Source organism: Balaenoptera physalus (genome assembly GCF_965194825.1).
Source record: "Balaenoptera physalus genome assembly, chromosome: 11".
Lineage (NCBI taxonomy): Eukaryota > Metazoa > Chordata > Mammalia > Artiodactyla > Balaenopteridae > Balaenoptera > Balaenoptera physalus.
In genome coordinates, this window is record NC_138896.1 from 16,837,087 (window position 1) to 16,862,462 (window position 25,376).

Sequence of the window (25,376 nt, forward strand, 5' to 3'; positions counted from 1 at the left end):
GAGGGTTGCTGTGGGTATAATTCAGATACCATCCAATAAGCACCCAGTGTAAGAGTATGTTTGAAGATTTTTAGTCAGTGTATACATTTGTGCAACCGTCATCACAAGTCAGTTTTAGAATGCTTTGGTTATGACACAGAGTTTCTTAATGCCTATTTGGAGTGAATCCCTGCTCCCAGTCCCAGGCAACCAACGATCAGTGTTCTGTCTCTCTAGTTTTGCTTCTTGTAGAAATTTCATGTAAATGGAAACAATAAGTAATCCTTTGTGTCTTCCTTCTTAGGATGTTTTCAGGGTTCATCCATGTTGGTGCATGTATCATTAGTTGCTTCTCTTATTTGTAAGTAAATTTCCATTGTATGGATATGTCACATTTTGTTTATCCATTCACCAGTTGATAGACACTTGGACTGTTTCCAGGTTGAAGCTATTAATGAAGAATGCTGCTGTAAAAATCCACATACAAGTCCTTGTGTGGACATATGTTTTAATTTCTCTTGTGTAGATAGCTAGGAGCAGACTTTCTTAGTCGCAGTAAGTGTGTATTTAACTTTTCAAAAAATCGCCAAACCATTTCCCAAAGTAACTGCACCATTTTAAATTCCCACCTACAATGGATAAGGGTTTCAATTTCTCAATATGCACATCGATGTCTGTTGTTTTCTAGTGTTTTTTTCAGTATAGCCATTCTCCTGGGTATGTGGCATCTTACAAGGTTTTAACTTGCATTGCCCTGATTATTAACGACGTTGGGCAATTTTTTATGCACTTATTAACTATTCATATATCTTCTTTAGTTAAGTGTTAAAAATCCTTTGCCCATTGTACAGTTGTGTTGTCTTCCTGTTGGTGAGCCATAAGAGTTCTTAAAATATTTTGTATACAAAATATACAAATCTTTTTATCAGATATATGATATGTAAATACTTTTTCCCAGTCTATGGCTTCTCTTTTTGTTTTCTTAATGGTGTATTTTCCATAAGTCCAATTTATCAGTTTATCCAATTTTTTTTCATAGGTTGTGCTTTTGGTGTTGGTGTTATAGCTAAGAAATCTTTTCCTTACTCAAGTCACAAAGATTTTCTTCTGGAAGTTTAGTAATTCTAGCTCTTACATTTATATCTATGATTCATATAGAAGTACTTTTTGTGTATAATGTAAGGTAAGGTAAGGGTCTAACAAGTTTTCTTGGGGGGGCATATGGTATCCAATTGCTCCAGCACCATTTATTGAAAACACTGTCACCTGCCCTCGTTGAATTGCCTTGGCAGTTTTGTTGAAAATGAACCATAAATGTATGGGTGTATTTTTGGACTCTATGCTGTTCCACTGATCTGTCATTATACTGCTACCACACTGTCTTGATAGTGTAGCTTTGTAGTAAGTCTTTTAAGTCAGGTTCATCCATTCCACTAAGTTTGTTCTTTTTCAAAATTGTTTTGGCTATTTTAGGTCCTTTGCATTTCCATATAAATTTAGAATCAGCTTGTCGATGTTTTCTACAGAAAAACATCCTGAAATATTTTGATAGTAGTTGCATTGAATCTTTTTTCTTAATTATTTATTTATTTATTTAACATCTTTATTGGAGTATAATTGCTTTACAATGTTGTGTTAGTTTCTGCTGTATAACAAAGTGAATCAGCTATACATGTACATATATCCCCATATCCCCTCACTCTTGCGTCTCCCTCCCACCCTCCCTGTCCCACCCCTCTAGGCAGTCACAGAGCACAGAGCTGATCTCCCTGTGCTATGTGGCTGCTTCCCACTAGCTAAATATTTTACATTTGATAGTGTATATATGTCCATGCCACTCTCTCACTTCGTCCCAGCTTCCCCTTCCCCCTCCCCGTGTCCTCAAGTCCATTCGCTACGTCTGCATCTTTATTCCTGTCCTGCCTCTAGGTTCTTCAGAACCTTTTTTTTTTTTTTTTTAGATTCCATATATATGTGTTAGCATGCGGTATTTGTTTTTCTCTTTCTGACTTACTTCACTCTGTATGACCGACTCTAGGTCCATCCACCTCACTACAAATAACTCAATTTCGTTTCTTTTTATGGCGGAGTAATATTCCATTGTATATATGTGCCACATCTTCTTTATCCATTCATCTGTCAGTGGACACCCAGGCTGCTTCCATGTCCAGGCTATTGTAAATAGTTCTGCAATGAACATTGTGGTACATAACTCTTTTTTTTTTTTTTTTTTTATTATTTATTTTTGGCTGTGTTGGGTCTTCGGTTCGCGCGAGGGCTTTCTCCAGTTGTGGCAAGCGGGGGCCACCCTCCATCACGGTGCGGGGACCGCTCTTCATCGCGGTGCGCGGGCCTCTCACCACCGCGGCCCCTCCCGTTGTGGGGCACAGGCTCCAGACGCGCAGGCTCAGCAGTTGTGGCTCACGGGCCCAGCTGCTCCGCGGCATGTGGGATCTTCCCAGACCAGGGCTCAAACCCGTGTCCCCTGCATTAGCAGGCAGATTCCCAACCACTGCGCCACCAGGGAAGCCCCATAACTCTTTTTGAATTATGGTTTTCTCCGGGTATATGCCCAGTAGTGGGATTGCTGGGTCATATGGTAGTTCTTTTTTTGCCCTGAATCTTAGTATCGATTTGAAGAGACTAACCATCTTAACAACAGTGTAATCTTCCAGTCCATGAAAATGATATATTTTTCAATTTATTTAGCTGTTCTTTTATTTCTCTCAGCAAATTTTAAGAAACTTTAAATTATCTGTTTCTATGCTCAAATTTATTCTTAAGTATTTTTATGCTATTGTGAATGGAACTGCTTTCTTGATTTCATTTTTTCATTATTCATCACTAATATATAAAAATACAATTGATTTTTTTAACTTTTTACTTTATATTGGAGTATAGTTGATTAACAGTGTTTTGATAGTTTCAGGTGTACAGCAAAGTGATTCAGTTATACATATACCTGTATCTATTCTTCTTCAAATTCTTTTCCCATTTAGGTTGCTACATAATATTGAGCATAGTTCCCTGTGCTGTACAGCAGAAAATATAGTTGATTTTTATATGTTGATCCTTAGCTTTAGTGAACTCATTTATTCTAGTAGATTCATTAGATTCCTTAGATTTTCTATGTATGAGATTATGTCACTTGCAAAAAAAAAAAGACTTTTTCCTTTTCAGTCTATATGCTTTTCATTTCTTTCTCTTGCTTTTCTGCACTGATTATAATGTTCTACTCCACTAATATTTTGAAGAAGTGAGAACAGAATTCTCTGCCTTGTTACTATTCTTAATGGAAAAGCATTTAGTCTTTCACCAATAAATATGATAGTAGCTGTAGATCCTTTATCAGATTGCAGTAGTTTCCTTTTGCTTTTTCTTTGCTGAGAGTTTTTATCATGAATGGGTGCTGGACTTGTAAACTGAGTTTTCTGCATGTACTAATATCACCATGGAGTTTTTATCCTTTATTCTTTTCATATGGCTTATTGCATTAATTGATATTTGCACATCATACCAACCCTTGCATTTCTGAGATTAAAAACATGGTCATGATATACAATACTTTTTATGTGTTTTGAGGCTCACTTTGCTTATCTTCTGTTAAGAATTTTTGTCTCTGAGTTCATGAGAGTTATTGGTCTGGAATTATTTCCATCTCTTTCTCTGGTTTTCATACAGGCTACTATTGCTGGACTTGTAAAATGAGTTTCTCATCTATTTTTGAAACAGTCTCTGGGATTTCCCTGGCAGTCCAGTGGTTAGGACTCAGGTCTGTCACTGCCAGGGCCCCAGGTTCGATCCATGGTTGGGGAACTAAGATCCCGAAGCAAGCTGCATGGCCCAAAAAAAAAAAAAGGAAAGAAACAGTCTTTGTAGAATTAGTTTTATTCTCTCTTAAATGTGAAGTCATCTGGGCCTGCATGCCTCCATTGTTTTGTGTTGTTTTCTTTGGTGACAGTATTTTAAATTACAAATTCAATTTTTATAATAGATAAAAGGCTCTGCAGATTTTCTGCTTCTTCAGTTTTTATAATTTATGTCTTTCAAAGAATTTTCCTGTTTCATCTAAGTTTTTAATTTATTGGCTTAAAATTGCTTACAGTATACCCTTATTATCCTTTTAATGTTGATAACAACTGTAGTGCTGTCCCCTCCTTCATGCCTGAAGTTGGTCATTTGTGTCTTCTCTTTTCTTCTCAGTCTACTAGTAGTTTAGTAATTTTATTAATTATTTTTAAAGGTGCACCTTACTTTTATTGTTTTTTCTCTATTTTCTATTTTATTGACTTCTTCTTTTACTTTATTATTTCCTTTATTTTACTTTGGGTTTGATTTGCTCCTGTTTTAAAACTTCTTAAGGTGGAAGCTTAGATTATTGTTTACCTCTTTCTAACACAGACATTTAAATCTATAAATTTCTTTATAAGCACTGCTTTAGCTGTATCCCATATATTTAGATATCGTATATTTTTATTTTCATTCCATTCAAGATACTTTTTATTTCCTTTCTACTTCCAATTTAGCTTCCCTGAAATTATGGAGTAATTGTCCTGGAATTAATCTCTATAAGACTAAAAAACGTTTCTTTTAATCATTTGTTTTGTTTATGCCTAATAATTTTAATAGGTCTGATTCTTTTACTGATCATTTTTACCGCTTTCTTTTGAGGTAGATAGTGTGTGTGTTAGTCTCACTTTTTTCACATGTGGAATTTGAAGCTCATAATTTATTGATCTAAAGAATGAAATAGAATCATCCTTTTTATATTTTTGCCAGTGAAACACCAAATTGCAAGTGAAAGTCTTGAGGTGTATTAAAGTACAACATTTTTTGTAGTATTTCAAATACAGTATGGCGTGTATATATGTATGTATTTTTAGTCAAGGTGAATAATTAAGTATTTTTAAATATTTGGGGCTTTCTTAAATGCTGGCCTAGTGCCAGCAAATAGGTAGTACTCTACTTACATGTCCCTGATCAATTTCCATAACTAATCATACAGCTCAATGCAGATGCATAATTGGAAACTTTCTCATTAATTCCATTCCCAAGTTATTTAATGAACTCTTTTTGCAAGTAAATAGCAAGTATAAGTCAGAAAAAAATGGGTCAAAACTTCTCTTATTTAAGCTAATTGGACATTTTCATTTTCATCATTCCTTCAGAATTAATACTACTATGAAAATGTAAATATAGAAGGTCTTTTAAATTTTAAAAAGGCATAATACCTAGTAATTATATTTATTAGACTCACAGCTTCAATAAATTTGTGGAAATGATCATTTTTAAAAATTGTACTAATTTGAAAATTCATACCGTCGCAAAAAACAGCATTTACTCACAATTAGCATATTAAATATTTGGATTAATATTCTATTTTATGCCCCTTAAAATTTCCTTATAGCCACTTAAATCATATGCATGCAATTAGTTTAGAATTTGGTCCACCTCAAACATTTTTGATTTTTCTTATGAACTGAAGAGAATATTTACTAATAAGCAAATTAGCAGTGTAAATATGAGATATTTTATTTGGTTCACCTAAGGAGCCCAGTTATTTTGAAGAACCTAAGTAGCATGATTTGCATATACAAAATCAATGTATAGATGAGCTTCAATATTAAAGTGTAGTCTCTACTTTGAAAACATTTTTTGGGTAATCAGTTTATATTCTTACATAATTTGAAACTTAAACTGCTTTTACTTTTAAATACTAACTTAGGTCTTTCACGAATTCATGGTGTCCTATCCCCACCTCTGTTATTGGTCACCTTTTTGTGTAGATTATCAAATATATTTATACATTGAACATCCCCTTCCTTAACATTTATGATGACTACTGTAAAGGTTTGTCTTTTCTTTTTCACTATGGACTTTAAGGCCAAAGTAAGCAGGTGTTACATAATATTGAACTCAACTACATTGGATCAAGAAGGATGTGGGGTGAGGGGGGGGAGGATCAGTAAGGTACTTTCCTTTGGGAATACCCCATAATCTAGTGCCAAGTTCATTCCAATTCATAGCCTGGAACAATAACCAATTGTCTTTGTCGCTGCAGTGTTTCACAGGCAATTTCTCAGATCTTTTTTTTTTTTTTCCTGATTTCTTAGGGGAGATGGACTCTTCTCTGTCACTTCTGCTGTGATCCATTACTTTTATTTTTAGGTGTGGATTTCTTTTGTTCAGAAATAGTTGTAAGTCAACTGTAAAAAATTGCTAATTGAAGATATTAACATAATTCTATTTCACATGCTTTAGTTAGTCTAGAAAATAGTCTTTATTTACAATTTACTGTAAAAGTATATTTTTTATGGTTTTTCAGCAGTAATTTTGATAATTATCCTTAAAAGAGAAAAAAAATTTTATAACACGATAAAATTTTTTAAGATAATTTTTTTCCAAATATACTGTTAGATTTTTCTGTATGTATATTGTCTCATTTTCTATTTAGCATCAGATAGAAAAGTTCCAGACCTTGGAACTTCCCTTACTAATTAAAGTTCAGCCAAGTTAATAGCTGGGTGAGACTAAGCAGAAATCAAGAAAGAAATATTTTTAAAAATAAATTTGTCATTCTTTCACATGGAATATTGTAGCATACTTATGGAGAAACTCAATGGCCAAAGAGAAATGACTTCCAGGATGCTAACATATGGACCTATTGAAAAACAAATGGAGCTTGTTACCCAGTCACTGTGATGAAAAGCTTTTAGTGCTTTATTCTTAAGTATTAAAGGGCAGCAAGAGTCACTATTTATTACGGCAGGTCTCAGTCATGAATGAAAGGGACCAAAATCCAAGAACCCAGAGGAAATAGATACAGTTATAGTGAGCAAAGGAAAGATTGTGGATAAACTGTAATTGGTATCCTCAAAGAGTTAAGAAAACATGTTGCATCTCTAAAAAACAGTAAACTGTGAAAAGGAAAACTGGTAAATGAGAAAGAGCTCTTAGAAATTTAAAATATGATAAACAATTAATTTTTTCAATTGAAGCATTGGAAGATAAACTCAAGTAAATCTTCCAGAAAATTTAACAAAAGCACAAGATGGAAAATAATAGTGGAGCAGCTTAGAGGGTCAATCCTGTAGTTTCAACATTCCAAGGAGAGGAGTTGCAGAGAGAGAAAAATGATTTTAAAAATAGCATAAACTTAGACCTATAGACCATGAGTCTCCAGATTGTACCCTGTACAAATATTTCAATACTTAATCCAAGACCTATTATCATGAAATTTAAAAACATTGAAAAAAATTAGTAGCCTAAAAGCTTTCAAAAAGATAGTGGGGCACATGTAAAGAAGTCTGCATCAGAGTGAATCTGGACATCTCATCTCAACCTTGCCAACTTAAAAAAAAAAAAGGGAACAATACAAAATTCCGATGGGTAATACTTTTCATTTTGAAGGGCTATGCACCCCACACTATCAGTCAGTTGTGTGTGGATTAAGACATGTTCAGAGATGCTAAAACAATAACAAAATTTCCCTGCCACTCTTTTTGATGAAGCTTCTGAAAGAATGCTCCAGCAGAATTAAGGAGAATAGAATAGTCAAGAATTAGGAAGACATAGGATCCAGAAAAAAAAGGGGGAGGATTGAAAAGAAAACCAAGGAACCACATTCAAGGATGACAGCTGGTTCATTATGAAAGCAACACATACTTGAAGAAAGTTAGGAGTGGCATTTCCGGAGAGAAAAATGGAACTGGTAAATTATATAGTACATTGAGAGTTTAGAAAGTAGTATCGGTTTTTGATAGAACTGATGGATCTTCTGGAAAACATTTACATAGGTACATAGAATATTAAGCAATTTTTTTAAAAAAAGGAGGCAATTATTAACTCTAGGAAAAATTAAATATGGCAAAAGAAAACTTATTGATAGTATACCAGTTGGCTGTGAAAGTGAACAATATCTCAGCATTTATACCAATGGAAATACTATTAACACTATTAATTTAACTAAAAATTGAGCAGTGATTATGTTGGGAGGGGAGGGATAGAGTAGTTTAAAGAGCTGAATCCTCATTGAAGTCTGCAAATATTGCCTAATAGTAAGTCTAGAAATAGAATAAGCATCAATATTAAAATATAAAAGGATGAAGAAACATCTGAAATTTTTTAAAATGGGTATTTCCTGAGGATGATAGGGGGCCGTGTTTTCCATAAACTTTTAGTATTTAGGGCATTTTAAAACTGTTTGCAAATGTCCCTTTCCTAAAAATAAAATTTAATTTTAAAGGAATAGTGGTATTTAAAATGTCAAGGAAATAGAATAATTATGGACTGTAGTCAACTTTGTACATTTTTGTTTTATTATTTTCTAGAGTTCCTGGAATAACTATTGCTACAGACATTATCTGTGGTTTTCCTGGAGAAACAGACCAAGATTTTCAAGAAACAGTGAAACTTGTTGAAGAGTACAAATTTCCAAGTCTCTTTATTAACCAATTTTACCCAAGACCAGGAACTCCCGCTGCAAAAATGGAACAAGTTCCAGCTCAAGTGGTAAGATACTTTTCTTGTAAGGTATTATTATATTTAGCCAACAGCTATAAAAATGCAGCTGTGTTGCCTGCCTTAACACAACTAGCTCATGGTATAACCAACCCTTAAGTTACAAAATACGGAATGTTTGTTCCCAGTTGGGGTCAGGGGCAGGGAGACCTTGGTACATTAAATGACCTTAGGCAACTATAATATTACCTTTTTTTTTTCTCTTGAAGAGTGAGGTTCAGATGACATGGGGAACATTTTTTAAACTAATATCTAGTACTAACTGTTTATAGGATAAAGCCTTGGATCTTTCACAATAAGGCAAAATTTAAATATCTGTGAGCAAAGGAGGCTTCCCTGCTTCTTAAGAGATGCTTTTCATAGTTTGTTACTTTCTGAGGGTCCCCTGGTTTTCCTACTTTTCCATGGGATAGATATGATGCTGTCTGTCTATTTCGGATGTGTGTTGCTTTCACAGTGAACCTCAATTTAATTTCCTTCTTACATGTTCATAGGTATATTAGAATAAGATGACCTAAAATAAATGTGAAAAAGTTTGAGAGCCAGTAAAGGCAAACTGTTTCCCAGAATGCACCAGAAATTAATGACCTCAAACAAACATTTAGTTTCTAGATTCATTGGCCCAAGATGAAAAAATGTTAGTAAGCCTTAAGAGGAAGTAGAATTTTTTTCACTGAAAATTTTCTGCTTTGTTTCTGATTACTAAAACAAATTGTGTGCTACCATTAATTTTTCATAAACATAAAAAGAAATCAAATGAACTAATTACTTTTTATATCTAAATTACAATTTTTATTGATGTATAATTTGCATTCAGCAAAATTACCTCTTTCCGGCATATAGTTCTTTGAATTTTGATGAATGCATTCACTAGTGTAACTGGTCCCACAATCAAGATACAGAACGGTTCCATCAGGCCCCCCCTGCCAAACTCCCTTTTACTTTTTTTGTAGTTATCTACTCTCTCCATCCCCAGCTCCTTAACAACTACTGTTCTATTGTCCTTATAGTCTAATTCATTCTTTTTTAAACTTCTTTAATAAAAAAGTTTTTAAACTTCAAAATACCTGCAGAAAAGTGTACAACTGTATGTTTTCATAAAGTGAATACTTCCATGTAACCCTCAGTCTGATCAAGAAATAGGACATTAGCAGTACCCCGGAGGTCCCCATCATGCCTTTCTCTTTACTCTCCTCTCCTATTTCCCAACAGAAACCACTATCCCTCATTCTGACATATTAGTTTGACCTGTTTTTAAACTTCATATAAATGAAAGAATTCATCAGTGTTTGAATGTTGGGTTTTTAAATTTGACATTGTGTTGGTGAGAGTAGTCTGTTTTTGCTAGTAGCTGTATCTCATTCATTTTCTTTGCTGTATAGTATTCCATTTATGCAAATCACAATTTGTCCATCCTAATGTGAATCAAGAAGAATTGGGTCTTTTCAACATTCCATTGTTAGTATTGCAACTAATACAGCTATCAGCTTTCCTGTTTGTATCTTTTATTTGACTCGTGTATATAAACATTTCTGCTGGGTGTTTAGCTAGGAGTGTAATTGCTGGATCATAGGAAATACAGTTACTCTCCTCTACTAGATGCTGCCCAATAGTTTTCCCAACTAGTTGAATTTAGAGTTCCAGCAGCAGTATATCTAAAAATGCTAGTGACTCTGTATCCTTGCCAACAGTTGGCATTATGTTTTTATTAGTAACCATTCTGATGGGAATGTAATGTAATCTTTTTTTTTTTTTTGGCTACGTTGGGTCTTCGTTGCCGCACATGGGCTTTCTCTAGTTGGGGCTAGCGGGAGCTACTCTTCGTTGTGGTGCATGTGCTTCTCATTGCAGTGGTTTCTCTTGTTGCGGAGCATGGGCTCCAGGCACGTGGGCTTCAGTAGTTGTGGCACAAGGGCTCAGTAGTTGTGGTGCACGGGCTTCGTTGCTCCGTGGCATGTGGGATCTTCCCAGACCAGGAATTGAACCCGTGTCCCCTGTGTTGGCAGGCGGATTCTTAACCACTGTGCCACCAGGGAAGTCCTGTAATGTAATCTAATTGTGGTTTTTATATCTCCCTGTCAACTGTTGATACTGAATACCTTTTATATGTTTATTGGCGATTTGGATACACTTTTTCATGAAGTGCCTGTTCACACCTGTGACCCTTTATCTCTTGCCTTACCTGTTTTGTTTGTTTCCTCCCCCGTTCCTTCCTCTGATTTATAGGAATTATTTGTGTTTTCTGAATAGAAGTCCATTGTTGGTCATGGTAATTTAAGTACCTTCCATTCTGTAACCAGTCTTTGCACTCTTTTAATGGTGCCTTTTGAAGAGCATTCTTAATTTTATGTAGAATTTATCAATATTTTCCTTCTTGTTTTAGTGTTTTTTGGGTCCTGTTTAAGATTCCCTTCCCCACATTGTCATGAAGATACCCTCCCCCGCAAAAGGTACTCTTAGAAATTTTATGATTTTGCCTTTTACTTTTAGATCTTTAATCCAACTGGAATTTATTTTTGTTTAGATTATGAGGTACGGAGGTCAAGACTTGTTTAAAAATATAAGGATATCCATTTGAGTCATCACCACTTATGGAATATCTCATCCTTTACCCACTGCTCTGCCTGGTCACCTTTATCATAAATCAACTATCTCTACACGTGGGTCTGTTCTGGAACTTTATTCTGTTCCTTTGGTCTGTTGATTTTTCCACAAAATCACAAAGTTAATTACTGTAGCTTTGTAATAAGTCTTGATATTGGCAGTGTAAGTATTCCAAATGTTTTTTCCTTGAAAATTGTCCTGACTATTCTTGATCCTTTGACTTTCTAAATTTGTCAACTTCCACCAAAAAATCCTGCTGGAATTTTAACTGATATTGTATTGATTCTATAGATCATTTGGGGGGAAATTGACATTGTAATAATATCAAGTTTTTCATCTTTGAATAAAATAGAGCTGTTAGTTATTTTAATCTTCTTTAATTTCTCTCAATAATGTTTTATAGTTTTCTGTATACAAGCCTTGCATATCATTTATTATTTTTATCCATACATGTGTATTCCCTTGATATTATTAATCATTTTTAATTGTTACTACTATTTAGAAATAGAATTGATTTTAACACATTTACCTTTCACCCATCAACTTTGCTGAATTTATTTATTCTAATAGTTTTTCTGTAGGATTTTTTTTTCTTCCAATTTTTCTGTGTATACAATTGTATTATCTGAGGATAGTTGCAGTTTTACTTCTTCCTTTTCAATCCTCATAACTTTTATTTCTTATTGTATTGCCTGGAACTTCCAGTACACTACTGAATAAAATTGGGTAGTTTTCTCTTCTTTCCCAACTCAAGAGTGGAGTTTACAGAATTTCACCATTCAGTATAAAAGTTAACTGTAGTTTAGGGATTAGGGAAGTCCCTTTCTAAGTCCTAATTTACCGTGTGTGTGTGTAAATTAGGTAAATTATGTCTGTGTGTGTGCGCATGCGTGCTTTAATCATGAATAGAATTAAACTTTTATCACTTTCTTTTCATCTATTGAAATAATCATATGGTTTGTTTGTGGTGTTAAGTCTGTTAATATTGTGAATTCTACTGAATGGCTTTTGAATATTTAAGTCAACCTTGCATTCCTGGGATAAACTTCTCTTGGTCATGATGTATTATTTTTGATATGTTATTTCAGTTAGTTTGCTCAAATTTTGTGAAGAATTTTTACACCTTTGTTCACGGAAAATTTTGATCTGTAGTTTTCTTGTGATGTCTTCTTAATTTTGGTTTCAGAGTAATGTTGGCCTCATAAAATGAGTTGGGAAGTATTCCTTCCTCTATATTTTGCTGGAAGAGTTTGTATAGTATTTCTATTATTTTCCCTTAAATATACCTTGAATTACCTAATGTATTAAGTGGAATTGTAAGATGGCCCCAGAAACTCCCTCATCCCTTCCCCCCTCATTAGGGTACATACTCTATGTAATCCCTGGGGCTATTAATTTGCTATTTGCTCTACCCTTTGGTTTCTTGGTTCTGCCCTCTGAGTCATTTTTCCTTGTTCATGAAGGCAGTTTCTCAAAAACGTTGTGGCTCTTCCCTGTACTTCGCTGGAGTTTATTCCATTAGACAAAAATCACATCAACAGATCTTTATGATATGATACCTTCTCCACCTTAGCCCCCTGCTGAGTACTTTTCTTTGTGTTTTTCCTCCTTGGAATTCCTGGAGCTTCTTTACTCTGCCCTGACCTCTTTCGTCAGCTTTGGAAAATGTCAGCCGTTCTCTCTTCAGGCATTTCTTCTGCTCCACTCTCTCTTTCTCTTCTAGAATTTCAGTTATACATGTTATGATATCTTCGTTATGTTCCCCAATGTCTAATTGATCCTTTTCTATATTTTTCCTTCTTTGTTCTCTTTCTGTTTCTGGATGTTCTCTCCTCACCTCTTTTCTAGTTTCTTGCTGTTCACAGTAGTGGATAGCAAGGTGAACAGCAGCAGTAGTGTGTGTGGTCCCTAGAGAAGCAGCACCACTGCCCACCCCTGGGGCTGCTGGAAATGCAGGCTCTCAGGCCCCACCCCATCCCAGACCTTCTCAGTCATTCTTTGTCTCCACATGATTTGTCTGTACATTAAAATTTATGAAGTGCTATTCTAGTTTACTAATCCTTTATTCATCTGTTTTTAATCTGCCATCAAACCCATATATGGAATTTCTCATTTTAATTTTTTTACTTCTAGAACTACAATTTGATTCTTTTTTTTTAATAGATTCCAGTGTTCTAGTGAAGTTCCCCATACTTTCTTCTATATTTTTTGAACATATTTAATCAGTTACCTTAAAGCCCATACTGAATTCTCCAATATCTGGATCTAATGTTGGTTTGTTTGTATTGTCTTTTTTTTCTTGATTTTGATCATTTGTCTTCTCTTTCCATATACCTGATCATTTTTATTATATGACTACCATTGTTTATTTAAAAAAAAAAACAACTATAGGGTCTAGACTGTAATGTATCTTCCTCTGGAGTATTTAATTTTGCTTCTGCTAGACTCTAAGATAAGGACTGATTATTTGAATTGACCTGAGATTGATTTTTCAAACGATTTTTCAGTCTTTCTGAGGATTGGGTTATTTCTGGCTTGCCCTTACTTTTTGAAGGCAGGCAGGGGTGTGTTGGTTTTTAACAACTGACATTCAGCAGGATGGGTTCTGATTTATAGCTTTTGCTGATTTGCATAGTATTTACTTCCACTCTTGCCAGTTTCAAATCACCAATGTGATGTCACTGAACAGCACATGAAATTGGGAAGAGATGCACATAATCAACTCTTGTGAGCTGGTAAAAAGCCTGAGCCAACATACCACCTTAGTGGAGCTCTTCAGGATCTCAGCTGAAATTCTGTGGTGGTTAGCAGGGCCTTTTTTTTACGGCAGGTCTTCAACTCTAATTTTTGTCTCTGCAGGATCATGAGAAGGCTTAAGGCTCTGCACAGTTTCTCAGCCTCTTAGCTTTTACTTGGCTGCTCAGTCTCCCAGTCACTGCTTACAAATTAATAAACACCCAGAAGGGAAAAGTAGATCCAAATATTGAGCTTCTCTCTAGGATCTTAGTTCCTCAGGTTCTCACTGCCTTGGTAGCTTTTTGATGTTCAAACAGTACATGTTATAAATTTTATTCACCTTTTCTAATTGTTCTTGGCAAGATCATTGGTCTGATACAAGCTGGTTTGCCTTAGCCAGAAGCAGAACTCATTGCATAAAATCAGCGTTCAGATGCTTTTTATTTTGCTCTTTTATCTTTTAAACATAGCCCCTTAGCATCTTCCTTACATTTTTAGACTTCAGTCACCCAGTCCTGGCATAGCAGAACCTTTTTTTTTTTTTTTTAGACTTTATATTTTAGAGCAGTTTTAGGTTCATAGCAAAATTGAGTAGAAAGTACATAGAGTTCCCATATACTCTGCCACACACACACTACAACTTCCCCTGATATCAACATCGCACACCAGAGTGTGGTACGTTGGTTACATCGATGAACCTACAGTGGCACATCATTATCACCCAAAGTCAGTAGTTTACATTTCAGTCTACATTCTTTGCATTTGTGGAAATGTGTAAAAACATGCATCTACCATTATAGTATCATACAGAATAGTTTCCCTTCTCTAAAAATTCTCTGTGCTCTACCTGTTCATCCCTCCCCTACCCCCCAACACCTGGGAACCACTGATTGTTTTTACTGTATTCATAATTTTACCTTTTCCAGAATGTCAGAGTGTTGTATCCTTTTCAGATTGGCTTATTTCACTTAATAGTGTGCATTTAAGGTTTCTCTATGTCTTTCTATGGTTTGATAGCTCATTTCATTTTAAAACAACAGAAATTTATTGTCTGACAGTTCTGAATACTGAAGTCCAGAGGCAGGCCCCTGCTTCCTCTGGACCACGTAGGAAAATCCTTCCTTGCCTCTTCCTAGCTTTGGGTGGTTTGCTGCTAATCTTTTTCTTTTGCCTGTAGCTGATTTTCTGCCTTCATTGTCACATGGTATCCCTGTGTACCTCTGTCTTCACGTGGCTATTTCTTGTAAGGGCCCCAGCCGTATTAGATTAGGGACCCACCCTATTCCTCAACTCAACTCATTACATCTGCAGTAACCCTCTTTCCAAATAAGGCTGCATTTTGAGATTATGGGGGTTAGGACTTCAACATATCTTTTTTGGGGGGAGATACAACTCAATCCACACACTCCTCTAAATTTCTGTAATTATGCTCTAGGTAAAAACTAGCCTGGAAGAGTTTCATCTTTATAAAATTCAGAATCTTAAATAAAAGGAATTAAGTATTAATGATGAAACTCTTTGATGACCTGCCATCAAAGAGAGGATATATCATGTGCATTGAATCTCCCTGGTTTTCCTAAATTTATCAAAAATTAACAACTGTCTACCCTAAGGTAGGTACTTTATGAAACTGCTTAGCAACTGGACGTCACTAAAATAAAACACTGCTACAAAATAGATATCCATTCTTTCTTATCTAATTTGTTTCCCATTTCCTTGCCTAAAAAATCAACAATGAAGATGGGCTCTAACCCCTTATTGGAAGAAGACCACAATATCAGTTACTTTCAAACAATACTTTTTATTCTGTCTTTAGAATGCCTCTTAGTGAAAATATATTGTTTTCTTAGGTATATTTTATTTCCACTAAAATCAACGCCCCCCCCCCCAAATGTTCTTCTCTGATAAATGACATGAATAATTTCAGTATACTTTTCCCTTTCCCATAACTACTTTTACATGAAGCCTAGTATTAATATAAGTAAATCCCAGTGCTTTTCATGCTTTATAGTAGAGCTCTGATAAATGAACTAAATTTTGTGTATTTTTTAATCATTTAAATCATCAAATGGATAAAAGCACCATACAGTTGAGTTTTGCATTTGCATAGGTGGGAGGGGCAGATTTTTTGTCAGTGCTTTATTGCCTGCTGAAAAAAAAGTATAACCCTCTTAAACTGATAATGAAAATAACTTAGGCAATGTATTTTCATGATCAGGATAGGCTAAAATTTTTTTCTTAGCTTTTGCAAGCTTATTAATATATAAGATTTAATAGTGGAATCACTTAAGCTAATTGGGAGTAACCTTAGACTTTTAGATGAAAGGTCAAATTTGCATGTTTACAAATTTCTATTTCATTGAGTCTTCCTTGAGTAGTCTTCATCAGTCTTAAGTAATTCTATTAGTATTTTAAAATTATGGCTGAGGTTCTTAGTCTGCCTAGAAAAGGTAACTTAAGTTTAAAAAGTCATTTGATTCTTAGCTATCAATTCCAGACTTTGTTTTTAGAAAATTTTGATGAAAAATAATGAAGTTGTAATGAAATCTTTATTTTAAGAGGCCTATGACTTGAGAAAATAATTTTTAGGTGATGAGAGTAGCTTTGGAATTTCATATTAACATTTAAAATGTTAAATTGTGACATTAAATCCACCTGCTTGCTAGTCTTACATCTTGGAACTAAGATAATGTCTTTAGATATATGTTAGCACAAGAGAATCATAACTCACTTACCTGCAGTTTCGAGAACATTTACCCTAGGGATAACGAAGCCACAGTAGATGCTTCCTGCCTCAGCTCTGAGGAGTGTGGGTGCATGTTTCTGAGACACCTGGAGGGCCATCCTTGAGATCGATCCAGGCAGCTTTGCTGAAACTGTCCCCAGTAGATTTCCCTGTGATGAGGGAGTGAATTTTTGCTGGAGATATTCAAACCAAGGCCAGGTGACCTCTTGGAATAGATGTTGAATAAGAAATGTTCTTAAATCATATGCAGGTTTAAGAACAATGGCATATAATGGCTCTCCCAAATTTAGCTGCCTATGAATTCTTTAAAAAAGCAAAATAGAGAAATAAAGCAGATAGAAGGAGCTTTGTTACCTTCTCTAAATGTTTTTAAAAGCTTGTTGTTTCTGAGTATGATCTAAAGTTTAACAACTCAGTATTTTAGAGACTATCAAGTTGCCTTAATGGAAGGAATTCTGGTATTTTTGCCTTACTTGATAGTATAATTACATTATTTACACAGTCTCTGATTTTCAAATTAAAGTTTTTCCTTGGGGGAGAGGTAAAAATATTTTCAAGAGTTTTTATATTCTAGATTGTCCATTATACTTTATTCTAAATTGATTTCCAAACATATGTCTAGGGAAGCCCCTTTTCTCAAGATTATTTTCATTTTGACTTCTCTTTTCAGAAGGAATATTTTGCGATTCTTACACGATTGTGTTCGATTCTTCTAGTGAGTCTTTTTTTTTTAATTTATTTTATTTTTATTTGTCTTTGGCTGCATTGGGTCTTTGTTGCTGCGTGTGGACTTTCTCTAGTTGCGGTGAGCGGGGGCTACTCTTTGTTGGGGTGCATGGGTTTCTCATTGCGGTGGCTTCTCTTGTTCCGGAGCACAGGCTCTAGGCACGCAGGCTTCAGTAGCTGTGGCACGTGGGCTCAGTAGTTGTGGCTCGCGGGCTGTAGAGTGCAGGCTCAGTAGTTGTGGCTCATGGGCTTAGTTGCTCCATGGCATGTGGAATCTTCCCAGACCAGGGCTCGAACCCATGTCCCCTGCATTGGCAGTTGGATTCTTAACCACTGTGCCACCGGGGAAGCCCTCCAGTGGGTCTTTTAAGTTTCTTTTTTCTGGACATATCATTTCTCTTTTTATTTCCTCTTTTGGTAGGGTGTTTAGCCTGACCACAGTTTTGTTTTTAATAGATTTCAGCAGATCACTTAACAGAGCCTTTTATGATGACTGTAGTAACATTAGGAAGTATGAGCTAGATTATAATCCAGAGAGGTGGTTGGGAACAGCCTACTTTGTGTGAGTTTTTATACAGATGGTATTCGTTTAACAAATGGAGAATTGAATTGAATGATCTCTAAGGCCCCTGGAAACTCTTAATAATGTTTGATTCTCTATCATTTGGTTTTAAGGCCACCTTTCAAACCATGTTTAGAAAATTTAGGTGCTTTATTTTTCTAGATCATCGGCCTAAATATGTTTTCGGCATTTCCCTATTCTTTCACCTTTTACTTTACTGTGAATCCAATGACTTTTTGTTTGTATAATCAATAAATTGAATGACTTCTTCTTGAATGTGAACTAGGAATGTTAAACATAATAATTAAATTAGTTGATTGTACAGCTCAAAATGGTGGCAATGAGACCAGTTGTGGTAGAGAGAATAATTGGCCCCCAAAGATGTCCACACCCTAATCCCCAAACCTGTGGATATGTTACCTTACAGAGTTAAAAGGACTTTGAAGATGTGATTAAGTTAAAGCAGTTGAAATGGAGAAATTATTGTGGATTATCTGGGTGGGATCAGTGTAATCACAAGGGTTCTTGTAAGAGGAAGGCAGGAATGTTAAAGTTAGAGGTGGGGAGATGTAAGGCCACAAGCAGAGATCGGAATAATGTGCTTTGAAGTTCAAGGACAGGACCATGAGCTAAAAAATGCACATGGCCTCTAGAAACTGGAAAAGGCCAGGAACAGATTCTCCCTTCGACACTCCAGAAGGAACACAGCACTGCCAGCGCCTTGATTTTAGCCCATGAGATCCATTTTAGGCTTCTCGCTCCCAAAACTAGGAAAGAGGTAGCACTAGTGAGACCACTGTTTATTTTTACTGCCACAGGTGGATTTTCTTTTTCTCTTTTTTGTTTCATTTTGTTTTGTTTTTTAAAAGCTTGCTCCTGATTCCTCTCAGCCTAAATCATTCTTCAGAAAATCCCAACCTTCTCTCAGTGTATGCTCACCGCTCCCCCTAATTTTCTGCCCTCTGACCTCTTGCCTGCCTGCCTGCCTGCCTACCACAGAAATCTGCCTAACTTTTTATTAAGTCCTGATGTGACATTAACAAACTAAATTCCATTATCACATGAATCAGCTTTCATGTAGTCAGACCCACAGGACTAGACACGTGTAGACTGTAATTCCAGGATGGAGCCATGTTTTGTTCAGGATGGTAAAGATAGGAAAAGCACGGATTTTTGTTGATACCTGAAACCCTTTCTTATGACTCTTCTGTTAAATACAAGCCATTGTAAGAAAAAATCAGGGATGGCTATACTTTGGAACCATGGGTTTGTCTTGGAAATCCTAGTATTCCAAGTTTTCTGAAATAACCCAACTTTAGGACAATGAAGAGTCAGATATGATTTGAGAGCCTTGAGTTCAGTAATAGCAGTCTGAATTTGTACTTCATCGTGACCTTACAGAAAATCTTTTTTTTTTAAACGTCTGTAGAAAAAAAGTGCACTTAACTTGTTTCTTATGATATTTTAATTTCTTGCTTTCATTTTGGCATTTATTTTTATCCTGCTTCTTTTATGAATTTATAATCACCAAAACAGTGGGAAGATATGTGGGTATAAGTTTTTCTCTCATATGCTGAATGGTGGTGGGTATTAGGGTTGAGAAGGACTGAGTGAATTTATATTAAATAAAGGAATATAAATTCTATCCTTTGCAAAGTCATCTTTATTATATTTTAGTCTGACTTTTTCAGTGATGATTACATGCTTTGCTTTATATAAGTTTCAGAAAAGTTAGAAGAATCTACATAATTCTTTTATGCCTTTTATATGAACTTGATTTATTAAAATTGTAATATTCAATTTGAACTCACTTTTTATTACCTATTATTAATAACAAGTTTAGAACTGAGTAGACTTTGGAGTAACTTCTAAAGATAAAGAACCTTATGATCTATCTTATTTTTTGACCTTATTTTTTTCTGTGATAACTATGGTTCATTAATAACTCCATATTTATAACCTTCCAAGGGATTTATAAGTGTAGTTCCAAGTATTAGAGCTAATGTTAAATGTGTATTTAGGTCAACAGAATATATTTGGTAATTTAATATGACACTCTTTTCTAACTCCTGCCTCTTAGAATCATGCTTATTTCATAATTAAGGACTAACAAATCAAATATAACCAGATAAGCATTCAAATGGATAAAACTGTACTCTACTAATTACGTTCTGAGATCATATAATCTATGATGAATGTCCTGATTCTTTATTTTTGCTACTCATAATAAAACACCTTTATAGAAGTGATATGTAAGATTCAAAGGGCAGGGAAAAGAAACTTCCATTGTTTGAATGTAACACATGCCAGAATCGTATAGTCTGTGCTTTTCGTGTACTTTGTCCTGTGTTATTCTTCCAACAATACTTTCAGGTATCTGGTATTATTTTTTACTTTACAGATGAGTTAGCTGAGGCTCAGAGAAGTTAAGTAAACTCGCCCAAGGTTACATAACTACTAAGTGAAACGCTGGAGACTTAGACTCTATTCTTTGACTCTTTGCTCCATGCTCTTTTTTTTTTTTTTTAATAATTAATTTTTATTGGACTATAGTTGCTTTACAATGTTGTATTAGTTTCTACTGTACAGCAAAGTGAATCAGCTATACTTATACATATACCCTCTCTTTTTTGCATTTCCTTCCCATTTAGGTCACCACAGAAACTGAGTAGAGTTCCCTGAGCTATACAGTAGGTTCTCATTAGTTATCTATTTTACACATAGTAAACAGTAAAATAAGTATTTATCCCAGAAATTCAAAATAATTTTAGAACATTTTGACCAAAAAAGTGTTGGTTTCCAAAGTTGTTTTCTGTCATAGCAGTGATTTTTTTTATTTCTAGGCCCTAGAAATTTTTTTTATTTCCTAAAAATGATTTTAAACTTTACAGAAAAGTTGTAAGATTATATCTCCAGTATACCCTTTACCAAGATTTATCAGTGTTTTTAACATTTTGCTGAATTTGCTTTCTCTCAAGAAACAGACAGAGACTTAGACATAGATTTTTCCCCTGAACAATTTCAGAATAGATTACAGACAGACATCATGCCCCTTTACCCCTTAATATTTAGTGTGTGTTTCCTAAAAACAAGGATCTTATATATAATCATAATATTGTTATCATATTCAGGAAATTTAACACTGACACTGTACTTTCCCTAATCTACAGTTCAGATTCCAATTTTGTCAAGAATCCCAACAGTGTCCTTCATAGCTGTCGTTTTTCTGATATGGGACTCAGTTCAGAATCTTATATTTAATCTCTTTAGTCCTCTTTAATCAAGACAGTTCCTCGGATTTTCTTTCTTTCTTTTTTTTTTCTGATTTATTTAGTATTTTACCATATTGTCTATACTTGAAAAGCCTCTGGAAAAGAAAAAGAGTTAAATATCAATTGGAATTAATCCTGAAATTAAAAAAAAAAAAAAAAACTCACCAAAAGTCCCAATAATAGGCAGAATAATGGCCCCTCAAAGATGTTCACTTCCCTTTTTTGTTTAAATTTTATTTATTTTTTTATATAGCAGGTTCTTATTAGATTTTCTTTATATTTCATGACGTATTGACAATTTTTAAGAGTACTGGCCAGTTATTTTATGAAATGTCCCTCAACTGGGGTTTGAATTTTCCTCATGATTAAATTCATGTTATATATTTGGCCCTGTTATACTAAATAAATGATGTTATGTTCTTCTCAGAATGTCACATCTGGAGGCACATGATGTCTTTTTGCCCCTTATTGGTGATGTTAATTTCGATCACATGGTTAAGGTGGTGTCTGGTTTCTTCACTGTGTACTTGTCTGTTTTTAGCATAAGAATGTTTACTCTCAAGTATTTAATAGGATCAAAGATAGGAAGAAAAAACAGGCCTTGAAAACTCAAAAATCTTAGTGGTTTAATTCCCACTTTCAACTTTATGATAGCTTGGACTGCTACAGTTATGTAGTCTAAAAGATTTTTCATTTCGGGGACTTCTCTGGTGGCACAGTGGTTAAGAATCCACCTGCCAATGCAGGGGACACGGATTCAAGCTCTGGTCCAGGAACATCCCACATGCCGCAGAGCATCTAAGCCCGTGCACCACAACTACTGAGCCTGTGCTCTAGAGCCCGCGAGCCACAGCTACTGAACCTGCGTGCCTAGAGCCCATGCTCCGCAACAAGAGAAACCATCACAGTAAGTCCACACACCACAACGAAGAGTAGCCCCCGCTCACCGCAACTAGAGAGAACGCCCGCAGGCAGCAACGAAGACCCAAAGCAGCCAATAATTAATTAATTAATTAATTAATTATTGTAAAATTGGGTAATATTTCTTAAAATAAAAAAGATTTTTCATTTCTTAGTTTAAATCTATTCTAAATCTTTCGATTTTTTTCCTATCAGTTTTTAATCCTTAGGCTACAATATTTTTATACAAGATACTTTATTTTTTCCCTTTTTTTTAGTGAAGTATAATTGATTTATAATGTTTTAGGTGTACAACGAAGTGATTCAATTTTATGTGTATGTGTGTGTATTCTTTCTCAGATTATTTTCCATTATAGGTTATCACAAGATATTGAATACAGTTCCCTGTGCTATACAGTAAATTTTTGTTGTTCATGTATTTTATGTATAGTAGTATGTGTGTTTGTTAATCCCAAATTACTAACTTATCCCTCCCCCCAAACAAGATACTTTATTTTTTAAATTTTTTTTAACTTTTTATTTTATATTGGAGTATCGTTGATTAACAATGTTGTGTTAGTTTCAGGTGTACTGCAAAGTGATTCAGTTATATGTGTATCTATTCTTTTTCAAATTCTTTTCCCATTTAGGTTGTTACTTAAGAGTATAGAGTTCCCTGTGCTATACAGTAGGTCCTTAAACAAGATACTTTAAATTGAGTGTGCAGTGTCAGAGAGAGGAAACTGAAATTGGAAAGGCAGAAAATTTGTTTCATTGAAGTGCCTGTATATTTATACAGCAATTAAGTACATGTAGAACTTTCATTCTCAAAAACTGTGCAGATCAAAAACTTGTGTGGATCAAGAGGAGCTAGGAAAATTCATGGATGAAATATCTTTAACATTTAGGGGGAATTCATAGGTCATGAGTGACATATTTCTCCTGAAATGCTATGATACTCACCACTCTATTGGCTTGTTACTCAGTGTCAAAGTCATACTGTGGGAGTCAGAAATACTTTCCATGTACCCTGTATTCCTTTACTGTCTTTCCTCTGGACCTTCGTTATCTGTGAAGTCAAAAAGTGACCTCTCAGACTACTTTCTGGGTGATTTGAACTTGTTATTTTAGGACATCAAATGTGGAGGAAGAATCCTATATGTAAATTCCAGTTGGTGGGATTAAGTTATGCTTGATTCTACTTGGAAGCAAGCCCAGAAACATATGATTGAAATCACTGGGGACATTACAGAGTTAATTCCAACATCCAGTAATTGATGGATCTCTTCCCAACTAATTTGATATTAAATCTTAGAGAGTCCAGGAGCCCCAAGACCCCCAGGGAGCATCCCTTTTTGTTCACTTTATGCTATTAAAATGAAAATCAGTGAGTTCTTCAAAGGTCTAGAAAGGTTATCCAAATGGATAATTTGTCAGGTACCTGAAATCCTATTCCATTAGAGAACCTAAAGACCACTGTGAAGTAGTTTAATTTGATTTATCTTCTGTTAGCAGCCAGAGTTAACAGGGACAGATTGGAAGTTGAAAGAAGGCTCTCTGCCGGCACCTCTCATCAGTGTGATGTAACCACAGCAGGCATAGTGCCCATGATGACCAAAAACATGGCTCTGGGGAGTAACTTAAGTCTCTTGATCACTTTGGCAATCAGATTTGCTATTTTAAAAATTATAGTTAAAGCTACAGTTAGGATAACATTAATTAATCTATCTGGTATCAGATAAGCTTCTATATGCCAGGAGCTGGGCTGGGTGCTACACCAGGTATCAAGATGATTCCTAGGCGTTCCTTATTCTGAAATAGAATAATCCAGAGAGAAGAGAAAGATGGTGTAAATGGCAGTACTACAGGGCAGTGTGTCTTGACTGCTGTAAGAGTGATACAAAAGGCTGTTAACACTTAGAGGCTTGTGCGTGTGATGATCAAGGTCACTGTCAGAAACTTTTAAGCTGAGGTTTTTACTCTATGAAAGATATTAGAAGTAAGGGACAGGATGTTTCTAGAAAATGATGAGTTTAGATGAGTTTAGTTCTTCTAAAATGCAGGGTTTATAGTAAATCATGAGAAGGACCTTTTAGAAGATGGATTGGGGCCAGTCAAGGGAATTCTGACTCTGTAATCACACCCAGACTCACAACCTTAGCCCCTGGGAACCTAGATAACGATCACAAGCTGAGCCATCAGAAGCACATCATCTGGGACTTCCCCGGCGGTCCAGTGGTTGGGTAGGACTCGGCACTTTCACTGCCGTGGCCCGATTTCGATCCCTGGATGGGGAACTTAGATCCTGCAAGCTGCACAGAGTGGCCAGGAAAAAAAAAAAAAAAAAAGAGGTACATCATCTGTACTTCGTAGGCAACATCTGCTGTTTGGATGTTTTCGAGCAGAGGAGTGACGCAATTTCAGCAGTATTGTAAGAAGATGAAATTAGGAAGAATATGCAGGATGCATTCATATGGAGAAAGCCTGCAGGCAGGAATTGAGAGGGTAAGGAAATAGTGTTGCCATGAGGTGACAGAGGTCTAAGCGTTGGTGGTGAATTTAGGAGTAGACAGAAAAGAAGGAACAAGAGAGACTTTACAGGAAGAATCTCTATGGCTTGTAGAGGATGCTGGCAGCTTACACCTTGTATAATGTTCACCATGTACCAAGTACATTTTTGATGCTTTGTGTGTATCGATGCATTTAATCTTCACAACAACCCTGGGTAGCGACTGTTCTTATCCCCATTTTACATTTGAGGAAACTGAGGCACAAAGAGTATAAGTAACTTACTCAAAGTCACACAGATAGTGGTGGAGTTAGGGTTTAACACCAGGCATTCTGGCTCTGTACTCTGCTTCCTAGCCATGCTATCAATACTAAATTATAGTGGCAAGGGAGAAAGAAAAACAGTGCCTAAAATAAAGCTCTGACTTAATTAAAATACAGAATTCTCAATTTCTATTTTAAATGTATAGAATTTTAGAGCCAAATTTTTACTCATTTAAAGGCAAAATGCTTTAACCAGCGTGACAACCTTAAAGATGTAGGAATCTGTGCTCTGAGGCTGCTTCACATGGTAAAATTATTTACCCAGTGTTTCATCCATGGAATAGATAATAGGGCCCAAATGGGTGAATGGACAGCGGCCATAGGCAGACCGCAGTGCTGCTCTAGCTATCGTAAGGCGTGTCTGTAAGTGTTCAGGGTCAGAATCTGGCTTTGAATCCCAGGCACCTCTCTTTGCCTTCCCAACAGTTGCCATGTTTTCTTTCACCCCCAGACCAGCTTCAGGTAAGACCCAGGGTTTAAAACCTTCATCGCTATGCCC

At 35.4% G+C, this 25,376-nt stretch overlaps 1 protein-coding gene across 4 annotated transcripts in view; it reads left to right on the forward strand.

The window, feature by feature from the left end:
* The window catches only part of CDKAL1 (CDKAL1 threonylcarbamoyladenosine tRNA methylthiotransferase), a 640,596-nt gene that overhangs the window by 460,941 nt on the left and 154,279 nt on the right, over positions 1–25,376 (forward strand). For all 4 annotated transcript variants that reach the window (XM_082415179.1, XM_082415181.1, XM_082415180.1 and 1 more), the window contains one exon: positions 8,310–8,490. In XM_082415179.1, coding sequence (XP_082271305.1) covers positions 8,310–8,490 — 181 coding nt within the window. The remainder of the gene's footprint in view (positions 1–8,309; positions 8,491–25,376) is intronic.